Source organism: Achroia grisella, unplaced genomic scaffold, assembly GCF_030625045.1.
Source record: "Achroia grisella isolate CSIRO2021 unplaced genomic scaffold, CSIRO_AGI_Agris_v1 utg452, whole genome shotgun sequence".
NCBI lineage: Eukaryota > Metazoa > Arthropoda > Insecta > Lepidoptera > Pyralidae > Achroia > Achroia grisella.
In genome coordinates, this window is record NW_026712864.1 from 2,038,201 (window position 1) to 2,063,342 (window position 25,142).

At 31.8% G+C, this 25,142-nt stretch overlaps 1 protein-coding gene across 4 annotated transcripts in view; it reads right to left on the minus strand.

Annotated features, from left to right (window-relative positions):
- The window catches only part of LOC131845111 (rho GTPase-activating protein 23), a 282,188-nt gene that overhangs the window by 183,324 nt on the left and 73,722 nt on the right, over nt 1–25,142 (minus strand). For 2 of the 4 annotated variants that reach the window (XM_059194149.1, XM_059194148.1), the window contains exon 1: nt 208–525. The exons of the other annotated variants lie outside the window; for them this stretch is intronic. In XM_059194149.1, coding sequence (XP_059050132.1) covers nt 208–234 — 27 coding nt within the window. In that variant the 5' untranslated portion in view covers nt 235–525. Of the gene's footprint in view, nt 1–207; nt 526–25,142 lie in introns of those variants that run through there. 4 annotated transcript variants of the gene reach the window in all.

Below are 25,142 nucleotides of genomic sequence, written 5' to 3' on the forward strand. Positions count from 1 at the left end.
ATTTTGCAGTATTGAAATTATTTTGGTCAACGTAATTGTTACCCTATACACTATTCTATAAGTCGTACATAGGAGTAGAACATGACAAGCGGAACATTTGTAGATAAGTTAGTACCTATTGACGCTGATAAACAAATTGCTGATATTATAGGTTTTGGCCGTGCAAAAATATTTGCTACTATCAAATTATTTGAGGATTTCGCTCACCTTAGCACCAGAAATGTTGGCGTTCATCCAACTGTAAATTTGGACTTGGGTGTCGCCGAAACAAGCACCTAAGCACAAGAGTTATTGAAACTCCAAAAATGCACAAGCACAGTACCACTAAGCACGTCTACAACACTGTCAAGTAATATAGTTCATCAACCAATACTGGTCTTTCACATCACGTTGGTGGTCACAGGTGTATGAACGTAAATAGCATGGACGACGACACGTGCGCGTTGGTCGAAAAACCGCGAATAACGAATAAGACGTCGCAACGCGCGACTGACGCCCCACTATAACGACCGGCGCACGCACGGGGCTCCGGCAGACTGACGGAACACGAGTCTCGAGCGACTCGATTCGAATCGCTCCAGCCAGCTTTCAACCCCGCAGCAACAACCCCGCGAACGCATGTAGCCACATTTTTACAATTTTTTTATCAGGGCAAAAAAGGAAGACGTTCTCCCATCAAGCCGACTAAAGCCGCGGAATCCGACCGCTTTTTCTGTCACATCGGCAATTATTCACGCCTTTTACGGCTCCCTGAATTAAAGTGAACGCGTAAATAATAACCTTGTTTAACTATTCTTGAGAGAATACCTATTGGAATTTGATATTGGTATTTATTAGTTTTTTGTCTTCTTAAACAACTGTATGCATACTGTATGCTTATTACAATTTAGATGTATAAGTTTGATGAAAAGAATGGTGACCATTTTCTGTATGTTTTTGTTATAAGTCTTGTCTTACTGGAAGTGGTGCGACAACTTCCAGTAAGATAAGACTTACTAGTCATTTGGATGTATAAAACTTATGTAGTAAATTTCTACCAAAAGATGAATGATACTATTTGGACTCAAGGGATGTCTAAATGAGAAACGACGAAACACCACATATATTATATAAAAATTGCATACAAATACTAACGATAAAAGTTACAAATAATTGGTATTCAGTAAGGTTAAGTAAATAAGGTGATTCTATCGATGTTTCAAGCAGGATTTGTAGAACTACATTGAAACAACATTCGGTAGCTATTACTTTTAACAGGTTAAAAAATATCTTGCGACACAATACCAGATAGAAAGCACCGTTTATTTGACGAAAGTGTGTCACATCCTGGAGCGGACTAATAGGCGAGTACCTAACTACCGACGAATAACGGTATGAACAGTGACTGATTTGAATAATCGTCGGGTTAACAGTGCAACACTATGATTCCACAAATAGAATCTGTTGCATTAAATATTTTGACATGCACTTCATGAATGTTAAACAATGCATTCGTAAAGTGTATTCAACCATCATTATATTTCCATTTACGATTTTCCAATTGTATAATTAATTAATATTCTCAATACATTAGCATTTACAAATAGAATGTAACGTATGATAGTCAATTTAATTTACGACATTAATTTAGTAATTTTATAATTCCATTTTTCTAATAGTTATTACTACATATCGTTTCCTACTCCTATATACCTACAACCTAAATGACGTAAAATCAAATCTGGGCTACAATAAAAAACGGAGTGTCAATTTATATTTCTAACTGACTCTCCGGTGAATTAAACGAATGCCAAAATTGAATCCTATAGACGGCGATGGGCTCTCTCCATGCCACGTTGGATTCAAATATACCCAGCGAAGTGTGGGAATGACAAGTGCTGTGTTCTCTGTGAAGTTGGCAATTGACATCCCTCTACCTGACTACCTGACTACCCTATTTGGGATAATAGTCGTGATGGCATGTTCATTATTTATCTTTAAAGAACTAGAACAAATTTACTAAAAACTGTAGGTACTATTAACTATAAATTAAACTTCATTGAACTGATCCTAAATGAACCCTTAATACATTTTAAAAATAAACAGAATTCTAACATGTAGGTGGTCTTATTATGTTAGTATTATTAAATTAAATTACAATTTGATGTGGATGAAACGGTTTAGGTTGTGAAAAGATTTATAAGTGGAGAAAGGATTACAACCGACTAATAAAAATAGGAGCCACCTCGGTAATGTTAATAAAATCTGGATGAGTTTGTGATTATTACTAATAGATATTCATAGCTTTGTAAATTATATATATATATATATTAACATAATATAGCACTCAGGAATAATGTACCGTCTAACTATTTAAGAATCTTTCCAATCGGTGCAGTGGGGTTTCGGAGTTTACATTCCTTATCGCTAAACTGCTAACTAGGTACTTATTGTAACACTTTTTTTAAATTGTTATTTTGTTTATATAAAATAACATACTATTGAAATATATCGCAGGCTTAATATCAATACAATATTAACTTAATATTCTACATTTTTGGATCTAGTGTAGGTACTAAATTGAAGGTTTAGAGAGGATTTTCCAAATTTGTAAGTTTTTAATTATATTACATAAGGTATTAATTATGATAGTTTTTATTAAACTGATTAATTCCATTCATATCTGATTAAAAGACAGATTAAAGGTTCTTTTAGGCATCCTTCCACCTGTCTTATTAAGAAACGAAATCTTTAAAAGCGCCAGGCGGCACTTTCGTTCAAAGAACGCTCAGCATTCAACCTTTGCGAACTATTTCATATCATTATAGTTTGTGTTCCGATTTTATCACTCGAGCTTTGGATTAGATTCTTGGTTCGATTTATGTAAGTTTCCATTCCTTTAATACTGTATTAATCCATACTATTATTATAATATGAAAGTAAATCTGTCAATCAATACACAAACACGCCAATTTTGATTAACGTTAGAGATAAATTTAACTGTGGTAAAGGATATAGTGTTTCTTTAAGTCGTAGTAATAAAACTTGTTGTTGAAATAAGGGATGAGACTTTGTATAGCTAATCAATAATTTCTCAAGGAATACACAACTCTTCATAAAAAATACACCAGTACTCGAAGTAGAACTAATTCTATACAGTCAAAGTTGGCGGCATCACTATAAAATATGTTCCATTAACAGAATGAAACCTTTGGATTGTATTTAAATAGAGTAAACTTAAAATATTCTGTATATCTCTAACAGTATCTAGATGTAATTATTAGTTGTGTAAATGAGTTTTATGAGGTTAGAGCGGAATTATAATTAATAAAAACAATATCATAAAATCGAGTGTATAAGGTTCATATTCTGCATTAATTTAGACTATAAAGTTTTTAGTAAAATTACGTGTGAAATAGAACATAACCTTAAACGAGGCACGCCATGAATAAGAATTAATAGGAATAAGTGACTGGCTCAGATGTTTGATAGTGGCGGTCGGTGTTGCTAGTTTTTCTTCATATTTTTGCCGTCCCCAATATTTCAGTCTTAGAAGAAAAATCTATTCGATAAACATATAGCTTTTAGTTAATTTGCCACTTTTCTTTCTTTATGTTATTTTTTGCTTACTAAAAATCACTCTTGTCACACCACAAATATATAATATTGGTGCATTCTTCCTAATTTGGTATTACTTCTAAACTTCCTAAGTTAGTATTGCTACACTAGGGATGCGTAATTTTATCACGACGGCGATGTGCTCTGTCTTATTTTATATACATATTTTAAGATTTAGAACAAAAATGTAATTATGAATTAAAAATAAATAAATTTATTTTAGAAAAGGGTATATATAAAATTCAATCGCTGTATAACTAATTATACATTCATATGTTGTCTACCAGAATGTTGAACAAATTCAGTGAGGTTACCTATGTACAATTGACATAACATGACAAGTAGAAATCAGAAAGCACTAGTTTCACCCTCGATAAAGTTATCCTTCGATAACTCGGAATTACTATAGTCGTATATCTTAGAAGCCACAGTAAAAGCAATTTACTGTTTTATTGATAGTATAATGAAGTTTAACATTGATTAATTAGATGAGTCATTAACAGCTTAGTGGCCATTAAAATTTATCAAATATATCATACTAGTAATAAAGTAATAAAATGGAACTTAAACAATAAAAATATACTCCCTGTACTTACATAGTATCTATCAGCTTTGCAGTATGGTATAAAGTATAGCATAAATATAGCAGTTTGAGTAGAGGATACGGAGGCTAAATAAGTTAATCTTCAAAATATTAGGTACCAGATTGTACCCGTATTCTAATACGGGATGGACCGCTACAATCTAGCACTACTAGACTAGTACTAGACAGGTCTAGTAGTGCTAGAAAGAAGCTGGAAGTATAAGAGTAGTTTTATTCTCGAGAAACCCGACGCACTGAAAAGGGTCCTTTCGGCCGAGTAGTCAACTGGGGTCGCAATAGAATGCTTTATTGCCTCGTGACCCTGGCATTACAGGGCGATGAAGCCGTAGTGATTTTGCACGGTAGGAGTCCGGCAGTCACCACTGAAGTGAGAGGGTATGCGTGATGGGTTTTCCATAAGCAGTGCATGTCAAGTTTTTTTATTGGTTTATTTAATACATTTTAGTACTATTAAAAATTCTGCTCATAATTGTTTAACATCCACCACCATCTTAAGTCGACCCGTGATCGCGTCGAAATATCGGGAGCTCTTGAATAGTATTATCTTGATCAATATATTGAAAAGTACTTTCCAGTATCAATAACCCGCTGGAAATTAAATTTTTTGTGACTCCAATTGTACGGTCGGACCATATTTCCTTTAAAGACTTTCTCCTTGCATTGTGGTAGGTGTCGACGGCGATTTATTGGCGTGCGACTATCGCTCGACGACGACACGACTCGGGAATCGAACCCGGCACTAACAGAGCCATAAACAAGGTTCACTTTGATACGTTACAAGTTCGTAAAATAATGTGAAATGTTTTAAGTCATCCTATCGATATGTTAAGAAGCAGCATGAAGTATAATATAAGAGAAAATGGTTTGTTTGTATGTAATTGACAATATTAAAAAATATATAACCGATTTTAAAATTTCCCATATAAACTCAACTGGTTGGAGGCTCAAAGCAGGTAAGACATATATAGGTACCCAATAGACAACTTCTTACAAAGTCTAGTCAAAAAACATATTACTACTATTTACAAAGGATTCGAGAACTAAGAATAAATGTAGAGAATAAATGTAGGTAGTTTTTTTATGACAATAGCTATAATATCAGTTTTGAATCTTGTATTTAATTAAATTACACATCGGGTATCCATTAATTGAAGTTGATAATGTTCATCCATTAAGCATTAAATATGATGCCATATAAAATAACAATAAAATAAATTTACACGCAGCACCTGTCCGATAATTGCAATGATAGAAGTATAATCTTTACACTATCAGTACTATTCAGTCTTGGGCCTTACCAATAAGGCCCACGGTAAATATCGCATTAATAGAATGTATACAAAAATATTTGTTATTGGTGACTTTGTCTGTATTTTTTTGTCAAATTTCCGTTGTCTTGGTACAATGCCTATATTTTGAGACCAAATTACATTAAGGTCCGTTCTGTCATTAAATTATAAAAAGGTATCGGTAAGATACATGTATTTATATTATTAATAATATAGATAATACAAGGGAAATAGGAGTAACAATGTATCAAAATTATTGTACATAATTTATATCTCGTATGTTGTATTTGTTTAGTTCGATAATGATATTTTCACCACTGAAGAATCTTAAAAAAGAAAATCGATCTTATTGTTAAACTTACATTTTTCATATTATGAAATAAAGAACATTATTCAACATATAAAAAGTTCAACTGTAGAGTCAAAACATTTAAAAATAAATGAAAGAGCCAATAATTTACAGAAATTACGATAAGGTTATCTTATGATAATACGACTAATGAATTCTGAGTGTGCAACATCGGCTGAAAACATACTCTAATTGATAGTACGTAGTTATTGACTTCGTTAAGAAACACGGAAGTCAGATTATGTACGTGTGGTCTATGAATAGAGTGTAGATAAGAATTTAGATTCGTTTTTACTGGCCCACATATTTGACGTAAATGTAATTCCAAATAAAATTTTAAATTATTGAATTTCTTTATGTAATTGGAATCACAAACAAGCCGGCCAACAGATCATTTCATACTGTGATATTTGTCGTTGCATCGTTGACATTACATAATCCATTGTGACCCCCCTCGTACCTCTCATACGTTACCACTTCTAATGACCAAATTACCACGTTTTCGTACCCTATTATTTCACTGTCGTGTGTTTGGGTTATCTTCAAACAGAATCACATTTTATAATAGCAAGCTGCATCGCGTTAGAAATAGTTAAGATACACGTACTCACGCAGATTACTCTGTTTGAAGTTTATCAATTAATTGGACTGATTTCTACAATAATAATACGATCCCGTAATATGTGTCGTTATAACACCTCACACGATATCATCAGACAATTTTATTCAGAACCAGAAAACTAAAATAAATGTGTTGTCTTTATGGTCCAATAAATAATGGTCAAATCGTCGCGACAATGCTAAAGAAATAAAACCCACGGAAATCTAAAACAATATTTTATTCGATGTTTGTTATTCTTGTAAGGAATATAGTTTTATTTCTTTTATTAAATTATGTTGTGGAATGCATTTATTTTTTCAGTATCTTTACATAGTACAACGAAGTCGCTTCTGCAGTTTGTTTGCTTATTTCTTTTAAACTAAGCAATGGATTTTAATAAAGTTCTTAGCACTAGATTGAGTGATTCAAGAGGAAGATTTATATGTATAACACTTGTATACTGGTACGAAGCCAGGGCGGGCGACTAGTACTATTATAAAGTTTGGTACTGGTACTTCAGTCATTCTTGCAGTAAACTTAAGGAGTTTTTTACAATATCCTCTCTGAAAAAATATAATGGAATGCAAAATAAAAATGATATAAACTAATAAATAATTGCATTACAGATTGCAATTCAACTTTACAATCTTTTACAAAAGATTCCTCTGGCTTTATCGATTATGATATCATTATAAATGACGTATGTAATTACTGATGAGATTAGTTTTATCTTTAGGTGATAATAAAAGAACTGACAATTCTTAAATAGATAAGTACTTATTTTTACCACTATTTAGTACTTATACTATTTTTTTGGCATCAAACTTGCAAAATATCGAACTACCTTGACACCGAGTTACAGCGCTAAATAACTGATACGCCAAAATAAACCTAGAACCTGCATTTCGGATATTTATTTTATTAAGTTTCTACCGTCATATCTAGGATTAATTTTTAGTTTCATATCTGAGTCTTAAATTGACAGCATATTACGGCAGATTTGAACTTGCGACATTTTGATTGTAATTTAAGGTAGTAAACCACTAGGCAACGATGTTCTTCTATACATAAATAGTACCTACGTCTGACATTTATTTCAGTATAAGATGTTTCATTTATATCATTCCAATATACAGTTCGACAAACGGTTATTTACGCACACGACATAAATTGTGAACGGAACACGAGGCGAGTATCGAGAAATAAATCGAATAAACGACTTCATTGTTTGACGAATTCTCAATTGCCCACCAGGCAATTTGAGGAGAATTTAAAATTTTAAACGTATTGACTGACTTTATCATCGCTCCGTCGACGCGAGCGTTTTACCAGCTTGAATTTATGAAGAGGTTATGCTTTAACCTATCTATGGAAAATTGTAAATATCGGGTGGTTTTGATAGACTTTAATGACTACAAATTAGCTAAAATCTATATTAATGTGTAAAACTATTGTGGAAAATAATGTGTGAGCTTGAATGCCGTAATCTCCGGAACTACTGGTTCGGATTGCAAAATACTTTTAGTTTTGGATTGCCCATTTATCAAGGAAGGCTGTATGTGAACTACATAACTTTAGGCTAGGACTAATAAGTCCTGAGAGAAGTAGTAATTAATATTGCAGAAACGGAGAAAATGTGACACGGAATATATCAACAATTTCGAAATGTTTATTTTTGAGAAACAGCTCGGTTTGTAATTTCTGATATTTACATCCATAAATAAATGAATGAATGAACAAATGAATTTACTGGACCGATTTTAATGGAATTTTCACTCGTAGATCCTTAATTTTATAACGTAGGCTACTTATATTTTAGACATTATACTTATATTAGTAAAAAAAGAATTTAAAGTCTACGCGGACGACGTCGCAGCTAATAAGTTAGTTGAGAAATAAAATACGCAATATTATAATAATATTACTAATTTCAGATGATATCTACAGCTGTACCTATATATATGTATACCTATCTGTAGATATCATCTGAAATTAATAAATTAAACAAATTAGATCGGATACAATATATACGTGAGGATAATATCTGATGTACATAGATAAATAAATCTATACTCCTTTTCAGTAAAACTTTTGTATGTGCTACATTATTTGCTCTACTTTGTTATTATATATACAAACAAAATAATTAATCAATATCACAGATTCAGATTAAATATGTACAAATCAAAAACAATTTGAACGTCATTATATATATATTAAAGTACCGTATATGAGTATGTATTTGTATATCACAGTACATTATTAAAATTAATAAGCGAAACGGCTAAATCATTCAGGATATTTAATTATAGCCCAAAGGCTATATTGATTTTCTGAACTCATCGAAATTAGTCTAAAATCATACCTGACCGCGAACGGAGAGGCAAATCGATCCAAAGTTGATGAAATTACCTCGCAAATCAAAGTAATGGCACCCATACCTGCAACAAAAAGTGAATTAATTTAATTTCAATATTATGTTACCCAACAAGTTTAGTACAGTAATAATAAAACAATCAAACCAATGCCCTATTGTAGGCGAAAGGAAAGTTAATACAGTGTTACGTAGACAAGTAGATATTGGCTTTAATGGTAGATTTGGATCAAATATTGTTTCTATTTAATCCCAATCTGAAGTTTTCATGGTAGTCATTTATTTTTTTATGTTACGTGAATGGTAAACAAGTTGATTACCTACCTACCTTGGTTAGTGGTACCAGAGGGAAATAGGGGATTGTTAGTAATGTGGACTAATGATCTTATTGCTAGCAATGAACTAGCAATAAACTACTAACTACTACTAATGTATAGTTAGCGCAGGCGGGTGCACCACTCCATTATCATCCATAAAAAAGTGGTACCAGTCGTCTATGTACATGAACTATGGATATCACATTCTCATATGCCATTCCTGAGGACTGAGATGTCACGTCTGTTATCCTGTAATTTCACTGCCTATATCACCTTAACTTCGAAATCAATCTTCGTGGCGGCTGAACTAAGGCAGGCGGAGGCTCCCAAGTAGACGACTTATAGCCGCATGAGTATGTAGGGTATATGTGTAAAAAGCCTTCTATATGTTTATCTAGAATATGATCTATCATTGTACCTTTTAGTGGAAGCAGTCCATTTCTTTTTGTGTCAAAAAGTAACAATATACATCTTAGAATAAGATTGGATAAAGTAGTGAAGCGCAAATCGCTCTTTTAAAATTGATTTAATAAAGGGGTACATTTTTATATTCAATAATTTTTGCAATATTACACAACACAAAAATCCATATACCAAAGATCCAAATCGATTAATGTTGATTTCGTATGGTCAAAATAATTAATTATCCAGTTTAATTAACTTGCACCTATTCATGTTGATGACATTATGCTCTAGTTTATATAAGAACTGAATTCGTCTGTATGGAAAAAAAAGCATACATCTAAAGTTAATTACAAATTTCATCAATTAAACTATAAATAATCTATGGTTCCATATAATAATATCTGCAATAGTCATACAAATATGATAATAGAAAAAACAAATAAAATTGTCAAACAGCAGAATAAATAAATAAAAGCAAAGTAAATAAAACCAACCATATGCACAGTTTTTATAAATAATCTCCTTAAAAATAGATTTATATATGTCCAATAGCGAAACGCAAAAATAGGACAGAGTTCAAATGAGAAAAATGAATATTGAAACACTCAGAAATCTTTTAATTGAAAAATCATCGTCTCCATTTCTACAATAACAATTAATGTTGTTGGAGATTCATAAAAATAATAAGATAAATAAATAATTCGCGTTAATTAATGCAAAACATGCCTTCACAGAAATTAAGGCGTAACTGATCACATGAGTATGATGTATACAGATTTGCAGGTTGATGCCACTTACAAAGCGAACACACATGAGAGTCCATGTTGGATAAGTTCCGACAAATGAGTATAAAAAACAACTAGCGAGTATTCTGATTAATTAAGCGGATGCCAACGAATTTCGACGAATCGAGCAATAATTGAGAATGAATTCTTATCCCATAAAAGCATTCGAAAATAAGCCAAGTAGTTAAGTTATTATATTGTTATTGTATAAGCCTGACTCGCCTACTTAAAATGGCATCTTTAAATAATAAAACAGTACGTATTTCCATTTAATGGGCTCATAGTATCGTAGTCACATTTTGTTCGGTCGATCTGACTCCATTTGGTATGGTCATATTGCGAAATTTAATTTCACTGATATTCCTGGCATGTGAATATGTAATTTATGCTGTTCCATGATTAACGTTTATCTGTGAAGTAACAAGAACTTTATATCGCAACACAAAAGATTTATTTCTTTTATATTGTTCTGTGGATATTCGTTATGGCGTTTTGTCTGTTTCTTGGTCCCATTTTTTTGCGTCCAGTCCGTGACATTTAGACGCATAGTTGGCCTGAAATTTATGCGTTGCGATTTTTCTGAGAACGTTTAGTTTTGTGAAAGTTGTCCTCGCCACTCTATCTGAAATTAGGTTGATCTTAAAATGTCTACGAAGTATTTTGCATTGGCACTGAATAGATTACAAAAGTAGTATGAGCAGATAAATAATTCTGATGCGGTATACAAACAAACGAACTACTTTTATTGTATATTGCTTGAGATAGCAATATACTGTTATTCTATAATGAATTCATATTAATTTTAGGATCGACTCTATTGGAAATTTACCGGAGACCAGCCTTTCAAGTAAGATCTTAGTAACAGTACCAATAGATTTCAGTTTGAGTTTAAGTTTAAGTAACTACTATCTATTAACTGTATGTACGTTGCACAGTCAGATAAATCAGTATTAAACCAAAACATATCTTAGAAATACCGATTGTTATTTGGAGAGATTAGTATTTTATTTTTGTTATACTTCTTTTTTTATAATTTCGTCATTTTGGTAAAGTTTCTTTCGATTCGTATTTATGTCATTGTTGCATGTTTTATTAAAAAAGCAATCGCGATGTGATTACTATTCGCAGAGGAACTTAGCGGATATCATGTTTATAATTATGTACTATTTTTCTCAAATCGTTATGTAAGGAACGTAAGTATATATACTATACACTTGAAACAATCGAAATGTGAATCAGTTACATGTCACTTGTTGAGCTATTTTCCATACCAGTGCTTTAAATTATTTACGATTGTCTACCTTGTGGGCGCAAACACAGCCCTATGAAAAATAGTGTTTAACATCATTTATGGAAAAATGAATCTTTTGATAAGACTCTAAGGGTTGTTTTGTATAAACGAGTGTATTTTGTGTAGGTTGCATAGTCTTTGTAATTTATCATCCGTTGCTTGTAGTGTTTGTCGTATTTCGAACACTTATTCTTTTTCTGATATTATTATATACTCGAATGTTGTTCTAGTAGTAGTTCTAATAGATACTATCTTGAGCTGAACTCAAGATAGTATCTACTAAAATTTGTAAAATTTTGTAGAAATTTAAATAATATAATACATTACTAGAGAAATCAGTTAATAATATTTGAATTAATCATTCCATAATACATAAGTAAAATTATATAGATTAAATAGATTACTTTTGAAAATTATATATAATTTAATACAATAATTTCAAATAAACAGCTAAATAACAGTGCAAGTATGAGATGCACAAAATATGAGATCTACATTCTTTTATTTATTTATTTTTTTAGTATTCCTCATAATTGAATTTAAAAAAATAAATAATGATCATAAAATCATATTTTGCACTCACAAGTAGTCCCACTACTTGTGAGTGCAAAATATGATTTTATGATAATTACGTTGAGTATTACTTATAACTTTCAATTAACTACCGATTTTGTATTTAAAAGGTATATTCATATAATGGTAGAATATGGAATGGATTTTACGTATATTTTATTTTCATCGAAAGCAAAACCCATTTGCAAGCAGAATTTTTGCATAGTCGCTTCACATTCGTGTAAAAAACAGTAAAAATTGTTTATAGTATGCTTAAAAAGACTGGGGATTATTAATTGAATGAATATTTAGTTTTAAATGAATATTTAGTTAAAAAAAAACTAAATATTCATTATTGTACAGATAACACAGTAATTAAATAATTTAGAGACAATTCGAGCGAACACTGGACTTATCCATAGTGTATTCTATGGATAAGTCCAGTGTTCGCTCCTTCCAGACAACACAAACGTATATGCCACTGTTTTCGTCGTCGGTCGTATTGGGTGGGTAATAATTGGTGCAAACAAATACAGAGTAAAAAACTTTGAACAATAGTAATCATTAACCTAGAAATGTGGTGACCATTCGTGGTTTCACGATGTTTCAGTATCACTTTAATTGGCGGATCAGCGGAGTCCCATTCTCATGTTCGATATCCACGCGACGATAAGCCTGCGCACGCTCAGTGCGTGAAATGCCAACCGCGGGGTTACGGGTTCGACGCCAGTATCTCATTCTTATTGTTTTTAATTAATTGTCAGTTACTTTTACTCGGAGACCCGATAAGATACAGAGATTGGTAATTTAATGGTGAGAGAAATCACACTGGTTCGATTTTAATACTTGTCAGTATTGTAGTATCGATTAATCGCGAATATCGATCATTGTTATCTATCGATATTGACAATGGACATTTGTTATAGCACACCGATCGCAGCAAATTATAAGTTGTGGTTGTTCCATTTATGTGTATGTCTGTCTAGTTCTAAGTTTGAAGTTAATTAATTATTATTATTATTATGAACAACAGATATTTGCATTATTATATGTAGGTACTATAATATTATACCGCTGATAGAAGAGTATATTGTTATTATATATCCATAGGTAAAATAATGTTTAAAATTGGCCAAGTAAATCTATAAAAGACACAATAAAAAATGCCTTTTGTTCTATTATATATTTAATATATATTTAAATTGAGTCTAGTCTATTCCAAACATATAAAAACATACCTTTCTTTTTCCAACATTAATTGTTAATATACAAAATTACTTGACGTCTGCTACTTCACCATAAAAATAAAGTAAGTACGGATGTATCTATGCCAGTTATACAAAATTGCGACTAGAGAAAAAAGAGTAGTGTGTGAGTTAATTTAATATTAGAAATTTGATCAACTAGCACCATTTGTGACAATGTGTCCAGTTAGGGCAACCCCTAAACTATATTGAAATCTCTCATCTTCATTATTACATAACATAAAAATGACACGTTTATATTAATGCACCGCCAACAATCTTTCTCTGCACCACTCATCGTTGTCTGGTAGACAATGCCGCAAGGTGTTAAGTCATATATATAGATAGCCATATATGTAGATTATTTTTGTGTATTGAAGTTAAATAGATAAATTTATTTCATCTACATATTTACACCAATATCTCTCCAGGGTTGCTATAATAATAGCATACGCGGAATCAGCATTTATTTCCTCCATTATCATAGACAAGATAACACGTACTACTCTATACTAATTCTATACTAATATTATAAAGATGAATAAATGATAAGAGCATTAGAGCAGCAGCAATCTTTAGTTATCAGGAGTGGAAAAAACATGCAAATACATCCATCAAATATATATATTATCGTAGTAGGTATAATTATCAAATATATGACTACCACAGGTCGCCTAGTGGTCGAAATTAATTTAACATTCAATAAGACTATAGATAAATAATATTACAGGCAAACAATATTAATCTATGGTATTATCAATATGACCAAAGACTAACAATAAATAATAGAATATATATAAGTGTGTGTCAAACACATGCTAGTGTGTGTAATGTTTTTTTTTAATTGATTAAATGCATTTTTTATGAAATATTAGCATTCTGTATGTACTCTTCCTCTATATAAACTATAGTTTATACTATTTGTGCGAAATTTCATATTCCTACGGCCGCGCAATTTTCGTAAAAAGCGGTACAAAGTTTTTGCTTTACATGTTAATTTATGACTGTTCTACAAAAATATAATAATATAACGAAAAAGTTATATCCATGAATAAAAAACAAAGAGTATTGTAATTAATTGTAAATTACCAGATAATAATGTCGTAACATTATTTTGTAGTCACTTGATGGATCGTCACAAAAAATATTTGCAAAACGCCGCGACTGCTAATTGCAATAACCCCGCGGTTGCACCCAGTAAATCACAGCGCGTGTTTTCGACAATTCCTTAATTGGTTTCAGGTGATTGTGATCTCACGATGTGCGGCCAACCTATGCCCAAATCGATCGGATCTCCGTGACACGGCGTACATGTACATATGAAGTACCTAATTAGTGGACCACACAACGACGCCATTAACAAAACTCGGGCGCCTACCTTTACTTTCATCCTCGTCGACTCTGGGTCGAGTGAATCACGATTAAGTCAGAAATTGAATGCAGATTGGTCTGTCAACTAGTCTACATTTCATTGTTACATTTATAACACTATAAATTAAGAAAGTTAATATTTTATACTTCCTCGGTGATAACACACCGCTCTACTTCTGATGGTCGCGGCTTCGATTTCAAGCACGATATAAACATTTGCATTGATGATTTTATCCGTTGTGTTTGTATCCGTTTGGGTGTTTCCTATCATGTATGTATTTAACTATTTATATAAAAGTATTTATCAAAAAGTGTTTAGTAGTCATGGTACAAGCTCTGATCAGTTTGGGACCAGATGGCACTGCGTGAATTGCTTAGTGTTATTGTTAATATTAATAATGTTTTCTCTAGCTAATATAAAAGGCACTGTACCACTAATTCTAATAATATAATAATAAATAATAATTTCCATCACAAAAAGTACGTGTAATTTAATCGACCTAGTTCTATGTAAGCTATGGATTCAACTGATTTAATTATCTTCCCTGCATATGTCAATCAAATTCTATTATTAATCTTAAGAAAGTGCGAGATATTTTGATACGCTATCACTGTGTCTAATCCATCCTTCAGAGAAATCTTAGTTATACGTTCTATATAGTTCTAGACTTCACATTGTCTGTCTTTTAAACTACGCCCACTGCTTTTGATTTGACATCGTATTAGAATAGTTCGGTTCTAAGACAGACAAACGATCAATCATTGAAGACACGAATCCCTGACTTGAGTTTGTGTACCAACAAATTGCATAATTGGGCCCGAACTTATCAGTGAAAGTGAAGCAAGAGGCTTTGGTCCACGAATATTAATGTAATACAACCTTAATGATGGATGGTAAGTCCCATGTTGTAGAAAGCAAGGCATTATTCGTTATTTATGACCAGGCGAATCTATTGTTGATGCCGGATTGATTGATTTACAATCATTTTGTCGGTTGCACAGTAATTGTGTGTGAGACATTTTAGACAATTCGATGAGTGTATGGTTTTGTTATGTAAAATGTAATTCTAATAAGTTTAGCAAAAATAGAATTATGTGTAAGAATGATAATGTGGAAGTAATTTAATATGACAGTATTTATTTTGTCATTCTAAATTCATTGGCTATTGGAAGTGAACGGTACAAATAAAACTGTTCATAGACGATCCTGTTTTTATTTTATTTTATGCAATGCGTATCACATTACTGGAATGTAAGTATATACTATACTAGCTTTTGCTCGCGGCTTCGCTCGCGTTAATTTATCCCTTTAGGGGTGGAATTTATCAAAATCCTTTCTTAGCCTATGTCATAGTGGCTTTATGCATGCAAAGTCTCGGCCCGAACGGTTTAAAATTTACGAAGTTTCATACAAACTTTCATCCCCTATTTTATCCCCTTGGGGTGCTAAATGCTGCTGCATGCTAAATTTCAGCCCGATCCGTCCAGTGGTTTGGGCTGTGCGTTCAGTCACCTTTAATTTATATATATTTAGATAGTAGATTACACCACGTCTGCTGCAGAATTATTAACAAATAGAATAGAATAGTAAGTATTATTATACATGCACATAATAGATGTAAGCATGAAACAAGGAAGATAAACGTATGACCTACAATTAAAAGTGTTTGATTTCCAAGAGTGTTCATATTATTTCAAAGTAGTATAATAATTTAATTGCAATACATCACGCATTGCGTGACGAAAGGGCGATTTCGCCGATCAGACCAGCACATCTTGACATTTCGAATGTTTGACACGTAGTTGTTTAAGTAAGAAGTTATGGGGGCGTGGAAGACCTTTCTAAAATGGCTCATATTGTAACAATAGGTCGAGAAAAAAATTTGAATACTATCATTATTACGATTCGTACAAGACCCAATTTTCTATTTTAATAATTAGAGGGTTCTTGACAGCATCACGTTACTCGACGTTATGAAACAAACCTGGCCACATACAAAATTAATTTATTGTATAGACATAACTATTGTACCAGGTCTAATTTGCCGCCGCTGTGATCTACTACTATAGTACATATTATATCAAAATAATTAGAGCAGACTTTGCACAGTCATGTGCGTGGGTGCCTCAGCCGGAAAAGAGGCATAATAGTCTTCAAGAACGAAAACGCATAGGAGCTTTGATGGACATCACATGATTTCCGAGGTGCTGTTCACGTACCTACAAATATAGATTGTTATTTACCATCAGGTAAGAAATAAAGACATATATTTTTAAATTCAACCTATAAAGTATTAGTCTTTTCTTTTGAACATTATTATGTATATAGTATCTATAATCACATTACAGAGCAACCTACATAAATCAAATGTAAATAATGTAATACTCCGTTCTACTTCCCTTAGCTTTCATATATGACCAATAGAGACGAAGATAATAAAGATATCATGAAATATACACAGAAAAGACTAAATTAAGTGATTTTAGACGACTATAAAAAATAAATTATCTAATAAGACATTAGCAACGCGGAAGATAAATATGACATAAAATAATAAAACTACGTCCTAAAACTATCACTTTCTACGTGACTTGTCAATAAACATAAATCGAGTTGCATCATTGGATTCGTATTAATTTTATCAATGAAGTGGCAATTAAATCTCGCGGGTGTAAACAAAATTAATGTTTCCACTTTCGATGGCTGTTTTCCAACAACAGCGGTATGGTAGACAACCAAAACACTGGCCGTATAAATTATGACTGTATGCTCAGAGACACTGTTTCCTGTGCCACCATTTAAAACTAAAGACATTACTGCAGATCAGGCGACCTAAATTTTGCTGTAAATCATTTTATTTGAAAAAAGTGTTCAAGCATTTTAGATAATTCTATTTGTTTTATTACAACTTGACAAGCCAGATGATATATAATTATTTTTTATGATAAATAGTTATGTTTTGGAAGTTATGTGCAAATAAAGAAAAAATACAATTTATCATATCAAATATTATACAACATTAACTGTCTGGGTTATATATGTAGTAAAATATCGTACTTGGGCACATGAATAATTATTCAGGATTTACATGATCATATTATGTACAAAAGTGTATTGATTTGTAAGTGTACCTTCTTGGTTCTTCAAAAACAATATTTTTACGGTGTTTAAATTTATACCTCTATACATATAAATAAAATTAGGGTGACTGTTTCTAATATTGAAATAATCGTTTTTTATTACATGCATATGAATAAAAATACGGTATATACACCAAAATAACATTTTTTACTATTTTTGTCTGTCTGTTTGTTTCGGCTAATCTCTGAAATATCTAAACCGATTTTGACGGGACTTTTTTTGGCAGGTGATGTAATGAGTAACTTAGGCTACTTTTATTTTAGGAAAAATATTTTCTTTTAGAAAGATAAAGTTAAATTCCACGCGGACAAAGTCGCGGTGCAGCTAATCAATAAAATTGGACATAATTATTTGATTCATTGACAAATGTTTTCTTTTTAGTACTTTAACTTGACATAATAACGAGTGACTCATGATACTGAATACAATAAATATGGAGCTAAAATCTCACTACTGCATGGTTACGTAAGGCATTTCACGAGATTTTCGTTACATTACAGCTATTTATAAAATACTGATCTTTTTAAATACCAGATTATACGATAACCAGTCACAAGACCGTAAAATGTACAATTAAAAAGTAGTAACCCACCCGTTAGTTATGTAACACTGCAATATAAAATAAAGCCGACGGTATTAGGTTTACAAATGTTAGTCTAATACGATTATCTAATATCGATTGTGACTTCCCACGCATTCTGTCAGACATTAGACTCGAAGTGAGTTCATAAACATTTGTACGAGTACTTGTAGGTGTTATCGATATGAATATCGATTCGGCCGACGTATTGTATCAAATTTGAATTATTCAGCTTCGATTAAATGCGGTGGTGGATGCAACGTATTTTCTATTTATATATGAGGTATATATTCTATCGTGGTATGGTCATGTAATGCGTAGGAATGAAGATCATATCCTAAGGACGGTGTTACATATGTATGGGGATGTTTATTCCTCTACGGTCTTCCTCTACCATAGAGGAAGACCGAAAAAGAGATGGACTGTGTGATAGATTATCATCTATCACACAGTACACGGTGAGAAAGGGAGTGAATAACGATATGACTGCGAACAGAGATGAATGGAAGAGAAAAACAATTTACGCCGACCCCAAATAAATGAGATAAGGAAGAAGCAGATGATGATATGAGATATATATTGTTGCGATTTCGAATTATTTGCCTCATGAATTATTTACATGAAACCTCCGCAATGGTTATGAAGCGATTTAAATTGACATTTAAGAATTATAATACACGAGAATGGCAGCTATATTTTTAATTGTTTCAGCTGCGACATTTATCTTTATATAGGAGTCACTTTTGGGCGCGACAAATTTATAAAGCACTGGTTGTTGCCTAAGACTTGGTTTCTTTGGAGACGAAAGGTATCCTCTGTTCATCGAAATGAAATGGCATCATCCCACTCTCTTAACGTCAGATTTAATTAAAATTCATTTAGTTGTGAGAAGGTAATAAACAAATAGTCTTACATTGGCATTTACCATATTTGTACTAGACCGTACAAATATTGGGATTAGTCCTAATCTTGTATAGGTTGAATGTATAGCCTATGTGTCTGGAATATTATATTAACCTTTAAAATAAAGAAACTTTAGAATTTTTTTAAACTGTGTACTAACATACTACCTACAAATAAGAAGACGAATTCAACGTTATTAGCCGTTTGTATATCTAAAACATTACTACTCTACTTCTGTGACTCCGGTATTAGGCGATTCATTGGGTTACGTTGGAGTTTTTAGTGAGTGAGTGAGGAACCTCATCAAAATACGCGAATGTTTTTTCTCCACGGGTTGAATCTACAACCACTGAAAAACCAAAACAGTGTTTAATGGCTACACTGAGAACGGGTAAGCTCTTACAGTGTAATTTCACTCATAAATGTAATCAATCGTCACTCATAAAATTAACAGCGAAAGTAAATGTTTACACAGTCGTGTCATATTAAGTCGAGAAGATCAAATATACATAGTCGAAGTGAAATAAACATATTTGAACCAATCAAATATGCGCGAAAGCAAAGTTTAAAAGTGAGAATTAAATGACAATAATTAATGATACAAAATAAACCTCTTGTTAACTATTCAATTCAATTCAATTCAATTTATTTACTGGAACATGTGTACATAATGGTCTTAAGATTATAATAGTTTCAAACATGCCCTGCCTTCCAATAATATCTTCCAAATCTTACAATAATATTTATATTACATTATTATCACTTTATTATATTTAAAATTATTATTATGCTCTGATAATTTAAAGTCAATAAAATAAGTGTACACGTTATAAAAATAGAACGCATTGCTTTCTGTACATGAAAGTTATATGAGAAAAACTACTATTATGAGTCTTTATTAAAGTAAGAAACACAAAATAATAACTTTTAGAATTATTGTCAGTTTATCAGTGCGTTCATTCGCGCGAAATTCAGTAACGCCTTAATCGATTTACGTGCTGCTTCACTAATGTAATATATAATGGTAAGCTTCATTTCAAATTTTGTATTAACTTTCTTCCGGTAGGTTTACAAATAAAAAATATTTAATACATCGGTCACTAAATCGCGAATTCTATACCAAACTGCTTGTTTAGGTGCTAATAGAAGGCATGTACCTCCTTTTGGGGAATCTACACAGTACTATCTCTTACAATAATATGTATTTCTGTAATATTGCACTTATATATGTAATTGAATATACTATATATCAAATGTAAATATACCGTATCATAATAGGAGAAATATCATATCAGTATAGCCTTATCTGAATTTCTCCGTTCATTGATCTTTCTAAGCTAGATAACCAATAATGAAAATAGATATGGTAATCACTGATATCGACGGTTAACATATGTTATTTTCAATAAAGTTTAACAACTGTACTAACTATATTACTATAAATAAAAACTAAAATTGTAGTAGTTTAGAAAACAGCAACTATACAAATTACAATAATAATAACAATCTAGCTACGAATACTACTCTAATACTCTGACTCCACAAATTAAAATTATTAACCCACTTTATAAAAGAACTTCCAGTTGTAATATACTGGAGCTACTATAGATAGCATGGAACTTTTCACGTAGATAATAAAGTTATAAATTACATATCATACACCAAGCTGAATCACGGATATCATCAAAAATCATAATAATGTTGGGTTTACATTCAGAAAATCAGCATTGTAGATCACAGATAAAATATTATGACATCCAAAATGGATAACCGATTAAGACGTCTCATTCGGATTGCGGAACTCGAAAACAATAAAGATCGAGATAAATGTCTCGATTAAAATAATCGTAGTGACCTTTGTGTCCGAATATCTCTATATTCATGCGGTAAAATGACGTACGTCAAAATCAAAACCATATAAGGCGCCGATTGACGAGTGGTGACAGTGAAATTGTAGGACTGGAATAATGCCATTGTCTCCTCTTATGAATAGTGATTTTACTTAATTCAGTAAATTCAGACGTTACTGAGCACTGACAGGTAATTTATAGCAGCATGTTTCACAATATTATGAAAAATCTTGGAGTGTAGAGTGAATACACAAGTATAAATAAATAAACCAGAACAATTTACACAGCGCCTTCTAGACCCCAGCTAAGTAGAGCATTTTTATGGGTACTAAAGAACAGATATTTGAACTCATTTTTGTAAATTAAATAACTTTATATAGTAGAAGACACCCACAACAATACAAACAATCATACTCATGTTTATATAGTTCAAGTTGAAATTAAAAGCAGTGTGCTAAACCACTAGAGCATTGGGCCATCAATTTGTTTTTTATACAGCAAAATCATGTTATACTATATTTTTTTAAACAAGACTAGAGATCGATAGATAAAAATATACAAACAAAACAAATGAAGGTAGCTTTATATGCCGTAAAAGTACAGATTAGCAGCATAAAGCTACAGATAAACCTGCAGCGCTAATATTCTGTTGCCTTCTATTCGTAAATATACTCTTGTTTAGCAAGTAAAAATCTCTAAATATTATATACATTAGTATTGGTGGGTAAAAATCCTACACACCATCTTGTCTTCCCTCCTGGATTACGGTATTTTGAAGATTTTCCACAAGTTAAAAAAAATGTACGTTATATATGTTAACTTTCTAAATTCAAAAGTGAATATCTGATACATTTAGACTTCTGAATAATCAGTTAAATAAAAATTGGCAAAAAAATATTTCCTGTATGTACAATGTATGCATGTGACGTGATAATGCATGTACGAACTTGCTGGTTATTATCTCCCATGGTATGGTATATACGTCACTATCGTCATTACAATTTCGCCGATTCATTGTTCTCTGCTGGTCGCATGTTCAATATATGTAGGCAGGCCTATACCTACGCACACCAAATACATTTTGATTGATCAATCAAACTTTAGTCATAATCACTTACTAACGTCTATCGTCATCATTAGTGTAATAATCTGTATTGTTTTTTTAATAAAATACACATGTTATGGCTAAGTGATTTTTTAAAATAAACTAACTAATGTCTTGGATGAAACATTACGAACAAAAATAATCAATTAAGTCTACATACTTTTTGAGTATTTTCATGTAGAAAATCTTCATAGTCAACAATAACATCCACGCAGGAAATCGGGTGGGATATATAATAATAATAACCTTGGACAATTCACACAGCGCAATCTAGTCCCAAGCTAAGCAGAGTTTGTGTTATGGATAAATAAAAACTAAATAACTGATATAAATATTTATATTTCTTTTCGTAAATACATATATAATATTATATAGAATACACCCAGACTGATACAAACAATCATGCTCATGTAAGAAAATATATGCACCGTGCACCACTTTACTAGACTACCGAAGCCGATATGTCTTCTTAATATAATTTTAAAAGTACTAACTATAAGTACCTCTGGTAGTCAGACTCATGAGAGCGTCTTAACATTCACTGTATTCACTACCTAATCATATTTCTCAAGTTTTATCTTTCTTATTTTGCTTTCTCTCATTAATCGATTAATTACTCGATGTATTCGATTAATATCACAATTGTTTCTAAATGTAATTTCTATTTTTACAATTCAAATTATACGCTCGATTAGTCCCAATAGCCACAGACTAGAAATAAAGGATCTCAATTTAGAAGATCTTTTATTTTTGTGTGCGTTTAATAGAATTAATGTTTAATGTACTGGAACCATCGTAGTCTGCTGTAAATATTCCGATTATATTAATTGCCTTACAAAAGAATTTGTTAAATGTCTTTTTATTAACGTATTACTTTTTAAAGGTTCTTCAATTATCACAGGATTTACGTTTAATCCATGAATGAATAGATGAAAGTTTGAATGTTTGTGACCGTTTCATTACTTGATGGATTCGAATGAAATTTTGTACACAATCAGATCATCATCTATTCTGAAGCCGTGTATATTTTGTTAAAGTTTTATGTAAATTGGTATACCCGAGCGAAGCCGGGGCGGGTCGTTTGAAATACCCGAGCGAAGCCGGGGCGGGTCGTTTGAAAGCAATAACTTAGAAATCAATTCGTCATCAAAATTTCCTTTTAACTTCTACATCGTAATCTGTTTAGTCATAAGCCTCGTTCATCAAAAACAAGTTGCATTATCTATTTGTAACATTCCATGTGACATTTTCAGATTGATCGTTACATTTAATGGGGCGAATTTTAAATGGACTTTAAAACATAGCATTAAAGTTTATTACTGATTGGCGTAAATTTAGAAAATCGCCTTATCTTGTCTAGTATAGTGCTTTCTACCACTATTCATGTAATATGTTCAATTTATTAATATTGCAATATGCACTAAAAGCAAGCGAGCATTCTGTGAGAAAGGATCACTTTTTGGATAGGGTTCGCAACTTTGCATTGGCTGGTATATTTAACTATTTCTCGTCGTTCTGTCGGTGCCTATCCATTTTTCCCTTATTTTCGAAAAGGCTTTAGGCCACAGTTAGTTAGTTAGTTAGTTAACGAAACAAGTACATACATTAAATTTTCTACTTTTAGTTGTAGTTGTTTGCCGGTGTTAATATACTAAATAAATAAAAATTTACGTTGTTCTTATGCTGCGAGTATAACATACAAATAACATCGTGGCAGATATATCAAGGTACGCAGTCAAGTTTAGGATTGCCAACGCATGGCGAGTACTACGGGCGTGTATTGAATTATATTCTACGTGGTTCGGCCACCATTTTCCTCCAGATGAGTCATCAGCTCGTTTGCCATTCTAGATACGTATAAAGATTTAAAATGTTGTACCAACTGAATACAATTAATCGATGGATGGATAATGAATGACGTCCAAATCGCGACACTAAGAGAAAAGCACAAAACGATGAATATTCGGTTTTCTCGCTATATTCGAATTCTATTCAATTCCTGATGCCTCATTCACAGGCGAAACATGTGTCGCAATAGAGTATGGACTCAATAAGGTTTGGAATTTGATCACCAATGGAGAAGGTCGTAAAGCTTCTAATAGCGGTGGTCGGGTTTCCGTGTTTCTGAATTTTTGTGGTATCACACATGCTAATAGTAGCGGAATCCAACAAAATATTAAGTAACGAAATGGACTTCAGCAAAAATATAGTTATATTTTAACGAATTAAGAGTTTCCTAATTCGATAAAATATAATTATATTTCAGTGGCGATATATGACAACCCTACTTTAATCTGAGTAGTTACTAAAGTAGTTTCTGGTGAATCCGATTTTATGGCTTCTAGTAGATTAGAGAGTCAATAACTGACTCGAAAGCGAAATTCCCCAGTAGCCCATTATTTAGACTGTAAAATATTATGAAACCATAAACATTAAAATGTTAACAAATATGTGTTTTATGCTTGTAATGTGTGTTCATATTTGTTATTGCTAATATTATGGTTTATTTTTAGAAGACAAGTGCAGTGCAAAATTTTATGTGCATTTCGTGTTTCATACACTGACCATATTGATATAATTTGATTATATTGAATTATAGAATTTTACAAGGAGCCAAGTTCGATCAATGTGAACATTCTGATAACCATTTATTTAATTTTAATTACTATTTCATTATGTTCTGATTTTTTTAAATTTATACAAAATGTATACAAGTAAAATTGTTTTACTTAGTAAACAACGATTCATTTCACGTTTAAACGGCTATATTATAATTGAGATAT